This window comes from Brachypodium distachyon, chromosome 3, assembly GCF_000005505.3.
Source record: "Brachypodium distachyon strain Bd21 chromosome 3, Brachypodium_distachyon_v3.0, whole genome shotgun sequence".
In the NCBI taxonomy this organism is placed as follows: Eukaryota; Viridiplantae; Streptophyta; class Magnoliopsida; order Poales; family Poaceae; genus Brachypodium; species Brachypodium distachyon.
The window spans coordinates 45,314,671-45,324,680 of record NC_016133.3 but is presented as its reverse complement, the minus strand read 5'-3'; the positions used below and the strand labels follow the sequence as shown (position 1 = coordinate 45,324,680).

At 49.9% G+C, this 10,010-nt stretch overlaps 1 protein-coding gene across 1 annotated transcript; it reads left to right on the top strand.

Moving 5' to 3' along the window:
• Positions 1-679: 679 nt before the first annotated feature.
• On the top strand, positions 680-2,623 carry LOC100822142 (cytochrome P450 89A2). Its single transcript, XM_003574950.4, has one exon. It carries the CDS (start codon positions 833-835, stop codon positions 2,363-2,365), a length of 1,533 nt encoding a protein of 510 aa, XP_003574998.1. The 5' UTR covers positions 680-832; the 3' UTR covers positions 2,366-2,623.
• Positions 2,624-10,010: the final 7,387 nt, after the last annotated feature.

The following is a 10,010-nucleotide window of genomic DNA, read 5'->3' as shown; positions in this document are numbered from 1 at the left end:
TTTATTCGAGTTGTCAAGTCTTTTAGTTCAAAAACCGCAAGGATTCGAGACAAAAAATGAGCCTTGGCCGTGTATGCGTTGATCATGCAACGAATTCGGCGTGTTACTTTTATCCAAATTGTCGAGTATTTTAGTTCAAAAGACCGTAAGGATCCGAAACAAAAAATGGAATTACTTCGAATCTATTTTAGTTTAAAAGACCGCAAGGGTCCGAAAAAAATGGAATTATTTTGAATCGGTCTGGCCCAAGCTGACTGAAACAAACTGGGCCAATCGGCCTAGGCGAAGCTGACTGGGCTTCAGTCGGTCTGGACCAGGCCGACTGCCTCGTGAGGGCCCTGCGGGCTGAGCATGCGGGCTGCAGTCGGCCTGCCCGAGGCCGACTGGGCCTACTCGGCTTGAGCCAGGCCGACTGGGCCCACTCGGCCTTGCCCATGCCTATTTTTGAGAGTTTTGGAAAACGCATATTATTTTTCAAAATGATTAAAAAAATCGTATTATTTAAAAAAAATCAGCGCGTCCTGCGTCCTCTTCATTCTCGTTCTTTTGAACTTCTGATAATCCGAATTTCTTTCGCGTCCGAGCACGTACGCAACCCTTCTGGTGGTTGTTTCACGACTCACGAGTCTATTCCTCAGTTTGCGATGATATTTATAATCGACTAATCATAGTTGACTAGTACTCCCTTGTTTCTTTCAGTAACGACAAGAACTGAATACGCGCCAGGAAACCAAGCACCACTAAAAAAACTAATTTAACTCTGACGAGCAGTGCATACTTGAGGTTGAGGATGGATAAACTCGATCAGATGAACTGAGAGTTGCAACAACTAATGGAGCTCACGATCTGGCCAACGCTCCTCTTGCTCATCACCCTCTCCTTCTCTCTTACGGCCGCGCTCCTCTTCCTGCTCAACGGCAAGAACAAGCAGGAGCAGCTCCCGCCCGGCCCGCCGGCGCTGCTCTTCCTGGCCAAGTTTCTGGCGCTCCGGCGATCGATCTTCGACCTCGGCCCGCTCCTCCTGGAGCTGCACGCGCGCTACGGCCCCGTCATCTCCGTCCGCCTCTTCCGCACGCTCGTGTTCGTCTCCGACCGCTGCCTCGCCCACCGCGTCCTCGTCCAGAGCGGCTCCACCTTCGCTGACCGCCCGCGGCTCTTCGACCCGGGCCTCCTCTTCACCTCCGGCTCCCGCAACATCAACGCGGCGCCCTACGGGGCCTACTGGCGCCTCGTCCGCCGCAACCTCGCCTCCGAGGCGCTGCACCCGGCCCGCGTCAGCCTGTTCGCGCCGGCCAGGCGCCGGATGCGCGACGCGCTCGTCCGCGACCTCCTTGCGCGCGGCGGCGGCGACGGATCGCGGGCCGTCACGGTGAGGACGCCGTTCCGGAACGCCATGTTCGAGCTGCTCGTGTACATGAGCCTCGGCGCCAGCGGGCTCGCCCCGGAGGTGCTCGACGAAATCCAGGAGCTGCAGCTGTGGGTCGTCCGCACCATCACCGGCTTCCCCTTCTTCTCCTTCTTCCCGGCGCTCACCAAGAGGCTCTTCCGGAAGCGCTGGGCCGCGCACCTCGCCGTGCGCCGGAGGCAGGACGAGATCTTCCTCCCGTTCATCGAAGCAAGGCGTGCCCGCGTCGGCGCCGCCGCCAACGACGAGCCGCCGTGCTACGCCGACTTCCTCCTGACGCTGCGCGTGGCCGAGGAAGGCGACCGCGGGCTCACGGACTCCGAGCTGGTAAGCCTCTGCTCCGAGTTCCTAAGCGGTGGAACAGACAGCACGATGACCTTGCTAGAGTGGATTATGGCGGAGCTGGTGACCCATCCGGAGATGCAAGCCAAGGTGTACGAAGAAGTCAAAGCCAAGCCGGAGCTCAACGAAAGCGACCTTCAAGTGATGCCATACCTGAAGGCCGTGGTGCTGGAGGGGCTGCGGCTGCACCCGCCGGCGCACTTCCTCCTCCCGCACGGCGTCCAGAGCGACCGCGGCGCGGAGATCGGCGGCTACAGGATACCCAACGGCGCGGAGGTCAACTTCCTGGTGGCCGAGTTCGGGCGCGACGAGGCGGTGTGGGCCGCCGCGCGGGAGTTCCGGCCGGAGCGGTTCCTGGACGGCGGCGATGGGTGCGGCGTGGACATCACGGGGAGCAGGGAGATCAGGATGATGCCTTTCGGCGCGGGCCGCAGGATGTGCCCTGGGTACACGCTCGCCTTGCTGCACCTGGAGTTCTTCGTGGGGAGCCTCGTGAGGGAGCTCGAGTGGCTGCCGGCGGCGGAGGGGGAGGCGGTGGACATGACGGAGATGCTGGATTTCACCACCCTCATGAAGCATCCCCTCCGTGCTCGCACCGTCCCAAGGACAAGGAGTTGATGCCACGTCCGATCCATCGACAGCTTCGTCAGAATCACAACTCTGAAATTCTGTGGGAAAATTAGCCTAAAAAATACTACCTCTGCTCCTTAATTGTTGTCGAAATATTACATGTATATCTATGTATCTAGACACATTTTAAGAATAGATACATTCATATTGGGCAAATTTGAGTCAAGAATTTAAGAACAGAGGGAGTAGAATAAAATTCTACTCGACGTGTTTATGTGCATCGTATCTGAAATGATCAGAAATTCAGAAGCAACAGAGCAAGTTCTTCAAAGTACTATAACAACCCTGATTGGCAAGGTTAATTGCATCCTTCTCGACTTGTCAATGGTGTCTTTGAATAGATAACTTGACATGCATTTTAAGTGATTTGAACTTTGAACCGCTATAAGTTGGGTTACGTGGTGCTTTGTTAGAGGATTGGCCCATTTTGGATCCAAGTTTGTCAAACTAAGCCAAGAAAACCATTCGACAAAAGTGGATGATTTTCCATTTCCCACCGAAAATGAGTATTTTTCTTAAATTTTGACCAAACTGTTTCCAAGGTTGGTAGATATCACATTGCCTATTCTTAAAACACCAAAGACTACGCAAATCCAGAAAAAAGGCAACGAAATCACACTCACACAGTGCCAGTAGCAAGAAGGCAAGACATCAAACACGCGTACGAAGCAATACCGAGTGTGTCCACTTGCAAACACCCAAGGCTCTCGCGATGAGTTAGGGCCAGCGGCCATCTACTCCCGCAGAACCCCTGCGGTGACTCCACCTCCTCCCGCCGCCCCCGGCGGTGAGTATACCTACTCACATCGATCACCGGCAATGAGTCCTTTCTGTTCCTTCTTCGGGCACGCTTGTTCGTGAAACCGATCTAGGGTTTTTCCTTGGGGCGCTCTCTGCTGGCGAGCTTCTTCCCTTCGATCCAGATCGTCTCCAATTTTCGTAAGATCCTGTTCTTTGGGGAGTTTATTCTGGTTGTGATGAAGATCCTCGGTTAGAATTGCCAAGGATTGGGGAAATCTTCGGCTGGAAAGGCGCTCCTGGAGCTCCAGGGGCGTGTGAAAGCAGATGTGGTCTTCCTGTCCGAGACACATCTGACCAAAGCTAGGGCGGAAAACATGAGAAGAAATTTAGGTTTCGACCATGCAATCATGGAGTAAAGTGATGGCAAAAGTGGTGGTCTCCTCTTACTATGGAGACGTGTAAGACCCCGGGACCGGAATTATGCAATTTAGCCCCAAATTTCTAACCCTTGCATAATTCAAGCCTCAGGTTCTTAACCTACGATAAACACTTCAATACATACATGCATTAAGGTGCTCACCGCATGACTTTTCAACATGAATATCATTACCAAAACTCTACAGAAGAGAGTAATTACAAAGCTCATACAAGGAGCAGAATAACAAATATTACAAAGAGAGGACACATGTTCCAACATTACATCATTACATCAGCGGAAGTCGAGTTATGTCCGAGTACGGACAAGGATACAGCATGGCCTGAAGAGGTTGGAAGCTGGAAGGAAAACCCGCCACGAGTCTTAGAACCCTGATCCGGATCTCCTGGCTAAACATAGAATCCAACGTCGTTCTCCACGAAGAAGCTAGCGGCTTACCTGCTCCGCTGGAACCTCTGAAGAAAAAACAACGTTGCAAAGCAACTGAGTACAAAGTACTCGCAAGACTTACGGGGAGATCTATGCTAGTATGCAACATGTCTCAAAGGAGGGTAAAGTGGGGTTATGCAGTAGCAGATATATCTGGAGAGACACACTAATGACATCGTCTAAGTAGAGGATAAGAAGCGTCTACCAAGTGAGGTGATTAACGTATTTACTAAACACCAAACAACACAATCCTCATATCACCCCCTCAACACCCTGTGAGGAAGCAATCCAAAGGACACTCACACTTTAGCAGTTTAAGCATATCCATGATTAAAGGCTAATTACTACTCAAGTTGTTGAGATTAAGTTGGTTAAGTTCTCTATGATCAAGTAATGACCAACCAAGTCGTCCATAACCGCGGCCACGGCTTTCCGAAAGATTTATCCCTGCAGGGTGTGCCAATTTACCCGTACACGTTCATCCAACCCTTATTGCCACTCGAGTAGGAACACACAAAAAGGTGTGTCCGCAGGATTGAGCGACACGACGTTTTCAAGCCCCACAACTAATCCAGGGAATCACCCAACTGAGTCTAATCCGAAACGAGAGCCCGACCGAAGCGTCGTACGGACTCAAGAGTTGCGTGGACAGCTGGTAGTGGTTCAGTGTCCGCAGAATGACCACTCCAGACTAGTGCCACAATCCTATATGTATGCAAAGTACCAACAAATCTCCAAACACAACACCAGTGTATATTTGATATGCCAAATGGAATGCCGGAACTATATGGCCCCTAGAAGAGCTATGAAACGAGTACTAAGCCGAGGGGGAACCCATATATTCTCCCACGAGCGGTTAGCACGAAGTTTCTTGGGTTGGCGAAAACGAGAACTCCATCTTTAGGTCGGCGCCAATGGAACAAAACATCAATGCGTTAGCACGGCCTCCCATCGTTGCCTTGTTACAGTTTAATATCATATCACAGTTTAATAATTGCAATTTAAATATAGAAAGTAGCATGTGGATGTAGCAATTGTGGAACCCCAGATATAAGGACACTAGACTCGCAACTAAGCATGACATCTAATGACCAACTAAGGCAACAAGCAAACATGTGACATAGTATTAGGACAAGTAACAAGACATAGGGCAATAAGTAGAGCTGACTAATAAGCTATGCAACCTAGAGGCATCGTGACAAGAGTGAGATCGTAACTTAATGCAAGATTCAGGAAGAAGCAATAGGTAGAATCAACAAGGTCAAGGAAGGGCTGTTTGCCTGGAGTACTCAATTGCCCGGAATTGAGCAAGGATCCTGGAAGAAGAACACAAGTGTAGTCGTCGTCGTATGAACCGAAGACTAGCGAGGAAGAAGCAAATACACCACATAAAAGGAAAGTATAAGCATACAAGATACACATGGTAATTAATATGCGCAATCAAAGAATGATGCATGACACCCCTCGGGTCATTAAGTTAATGCAGAATTGAAGAAAGGCTCTTCTTATACGTGGCAAAGTATTTGGGCCGGAATACAGTCGTTCAAGAAGGGATGTATTTGGAGAGTTGGGGATGGATCGAGCATCGATATTTGGAACGATCCTTGGATTCCTAACAGTCCGTCTAGGAATTAAGGTTATCACTTCTTGTGGTAATGTTGTCTTTACCCATGTTTCAGAGCTTATTGATCCCAATTCTGGAACATGGGATGAAGAGCTGCTACGGACTCTTTTCCTTCCTGTTGATGTTAATCGCATATTACAGATCCCGTTGGCGGTTAACATGATGGAAGATTTTGTCTCATGGAACAATACTAAAACCGGTGTGTTCTCTGTGAGGTTTGCTTATCACACGGAGTAGAATCATCAACATGGTAGAAAGCTTGTCCGCACTAATGGACAGAGCTCTTCAGAAGTGAGCCCTGTTTGGTTGAAGGTGTGGGATTTAAAGGTGTCTTCTAAGGTAAAGATGTTTGCCTGGCGATTGCTTCACGATACAATCGCCTGCAATTGTGTCCTTGTTAATCATCACATTATTCCTACTAGCACTTGTCCTATGTGCAAGATTTCTAGTGAGGATCACTTGTTCTTTAAATGTTCCCGAGTTACTGAGATCTGGAAAAACTTGGGGCTATCGGAATCCATTTCTTTAGTGGCAACTGTAGACAAAACAGGCTCTGAAGTATTGGAAGCCTTCTTACTACAGAAAGATGCAAAGGCTCCTCTCAGTTGGATGTTGGCCTGAAAGAGCTTCTTGTAACTGGTTGTTGGTACACATGGTGGGAACGTAGGCCGGCGTCGCACATCAAAACTATCTCTACGCTTGCTCGGTCTGCACATGAGACAACGGCCATGACTTTGAACTACTCCAGATCCAAGCAGAAGAAGGTAGGGATCAGGCGTATGGGAAAAGTCAAAGCAAAACTATGTTAAAATTAATGTTGATGCTAGTTTTGTTGCTGATGATGGTGTCGGAGCTACATGAGCTATTTTATGGGGTCATTATGGTGTATTTTTAGCGGGAGGTTTCCTCGGTATTACCAACATTGCCGATGCCCCTACCGCAGAAGCTCTAACTGTTAAAGAAGGTCTCTTACTTGCCAATTAGATTGGCTGCTCGAGATTGATTGTCGGCATCAACTGCCTTGAAGTGGTGCAGGTTATACAAGAGCTGGTAATTCGATTGGAGCGGCGGCAGCTATCTATATGAAGAGTGTGCTTTTTTAGCTAGGGGTTTTACTCATGTCGTCTTTGAACATTGTCCTCGTGAGAGTAATGTGGTAGCTCATACTTTAGCTAGACATGCGATTGGGTCCCAACGCATTGTTTGGCAAGAGGATCCACCACGTTTTATTTCTGGTTTGCTTGCCGATGATGTAAATTTGTTTGCCAATCAATAAAGTTGCCATGATGGCTTTCCCACAAAAACAACAGGAAGGCAACATGTGATGGCAAGTACAAGCAATAGTCGTAGCCTGGAGTGACATTTACATGAGACAATGCATTATGTAATGAATGAGGCAATTTACATGAGAGAATGCATTATGCATGAAGTAGGGGATCTATGCACTGGATTGCTTCATTGCCTGGAACAAAATTGCATCTCCAAGATGCCGGGGAGGTATTGTCTTCCGTCAGACAATGACCTTCGAATTTTCAAAGCCAAGCTTTTAAATTTTCAAGTTCTTTCGAGATGAGCTTTAGATATTTTGGCACTTAGAATATCACTCAGTCTCATGATACCCCTTTTCCTCTTATTAGCAAAATAGATTTAAACCACCATCAAAATCTTTTTAACGTGCCACATTTAAGCTTCACCCTTGGCTAAGGCTGTTGACTAATTGTGGAATAAGGTCAACATATAATATCCGATGACCACGTGACAACTAAGGGTGAAAGTGGTCAGGATAATTACCGACCGAGTCCATTTCCAAATCCATTTCCAAATCCGAAAGTATAGATATGAGAATTATCCTTCTGGATACGATATATGATATGGTACGAGCGTTTTCTGGCAGATACCGGATTGTTGGTATTGCGGTCGGATAATCCGACACTAATAATTCGGATATTATCTGTATTCTTGAAGTCTCTCTCGGTCTCTCCGCAATACGCACCGCTCCCGGCGGTGCCGCCGTGAACACGCCCTCCCGCACTCGCCCGACTCCCTTGCGCCATTGAATCTTCGGCGTGGGTAACCATTGTTGAGTACTTGAGTCTGTGTCTCTCTAATCTCCATCATTAGTTATTACTTCCACGTGCAAATTATTTATTAATCATTTCCCGTCTCTAATCCGGCACCGCTCTGCTGCCTACCATCTATTTCCGCATCAGAACCCGCATCGATTCGTTTCTGAATCCGATAGAAAAAATAGGAATAGGCGAGTACTATCCGACCGAATATGATCCGGTTTCACCCCTACTACAGCTATATAGAATTATCCATGTACTATCTGGATACTATTCAATCAATTTCCAGATAATCTCGGACATGATAGTATGATGCAAAAACCATATTGGAATTTATATTGAGCGAACGTTCGATCTTTAGTCTCTCGGAGCGAACGATCTGCTGGCCATCCGATTGAGAAGACTGTGCCTGAGATCGCGCCACGTGTCTTGTGGGGGTGACAACTTTAGTTCTGCAGGGTGGCAACTTTGGTCTGTGAGGGTGGCAACTTTAATTCTGTGCGGATGGCAACTTTACTCCGTCGCGCCAGAAAACTAGGGAGCGAACGTTTCATTCCGTGAGGGTGGCAACTTTAGTTCAGTGGGGTTGGCAACTTTAGTCTATGGAATTGGCAACTTTAGTTCTGTGCAAATGGCAACTTTATCCGTAGTGTCAAAAGACCAGGAAGCGAACGTTCGCTCCCTATTCCATCCCAAAGCATATTCGTATCGGTATACGAAATAATGTACTATCACTATACGTGATTGTATCCGGCAACCATACGATATCCCCACCAAATACCATCTACTAAAGCCTTCCAATCGGCCGGTTATCCAGGCAATATCCTATCCGATTGTATCCCTAATAATAAAAGTAGGAAGGTTCCTTCGTCGTCGTCCGCCGTGCATCAATTTCCGTGCATGTTCTGATTTTCCGTGTCTCCTTACACTCCATCGAATCTTCTTTTTTCTATTCCCACAACGCTGCCTTCCCAGGCCGTCGCCGCCGACTCAACTGGCCGCGCAGCACCTCCCTGCGGTGACCGCTCTCGATACGCGTCGGCGCCGGATTAGATTATCGTGCAAGAAACGAGCAAAGGGATCCAGGGCCGATCGGCGCTATCCACCGCCGCACGGTTCCTCGTGCACTGCACCACCACGTGCTTTGACGCCAGCCACGGCCGGCGGACGGCGTGGATGGGTGCCATGTCCGTGGCCGCGGCTGCTAGCATCGGCCCCGAGATCATTTTCGTGTACACATGTTTAAGAGACCGTGACAACGCACGGACAATGTACTAGTAACCAAAACGACATGCAGCCCAAAAGCCTGGTTCTCTCCGCTCCGGCTGATAGCCGCACCCGAGATGTACTCCTAATCTCACGTGATTTGATAGAGCACTTACAACAAATCGTAATTAGTCTTGTAAATAAATCCCCGTATGGATGTATGCAAGTTAATGACACGGGCCCAACGTATTGATGAGCTATCGCAAACTCCAGGGAAAAAAAAACTAATCCAACATCATACTTGGAGTAATCCGATCGGAAGCTACGGATTGATAGTCTGATCGTGGCCAACAGATCTGTTTCAGGTCGTACATAAATATGCACGTCCGTCTATATTTCCGAAAAAGGATTAAAATTTGCACGTCTATCCAGCTCTCCTTGTTCTAAAACTAAAAGGACCAACACGCTAGCGAAAGCCGAAAGTCCGCTCGCCCCTTCGAGAAGTCCCTATTATCTCTCACGCACGGACGCAATGGCACCGGCGCGGCGAGCCCGTCCCTCGTCCGTGGCCGCCGTGTGCGGCAGAGGCTGGCTGTCCGTGCGGCGGAACCCCTTCAACAACAACTCCAAGCGGCCGAGGACGGCACGCCGCTCAGCGACGAGATCCTCGTGGGCATCTTCGCCGGCTTCCCAGAGATGTCCGACCTCGTCCGCTCCGCCGCCACATGCAGGCGATGGCGCCGCCTCGTGTCCTGCGAGGCCGCCTTCATCTGCCGCACGCCGCGCCAGCAGCATCCCGGAATTCATCCGCCCCCTCGCCCTCGGCTTCTTCTCCATCCCCCACGGACACGGCGCCCCGCGCCTAGCCCCCACGGCTTCCGCCACTCGCCTCCTTGGGCTCGGGGCCGCGACGCAGCGTCCCTCGCTGAACGCGCTTGTGGAAGACGACGCCGGGCTATCCTTGGACGGCTCCCGCCTCGTGGCCTCCCGCAACGGCCTGGTCGTGGTCGACCTCCGGCGCGGGAAGCACGACCGGGCCCTCAAGCTCTGCGTCTGCAACCCCATGACGGGCCAGGTGGACGTCCTCCCTCCCCTGAGCGGTAAGGACGGCCTCAGCCACTACGCCTGCAC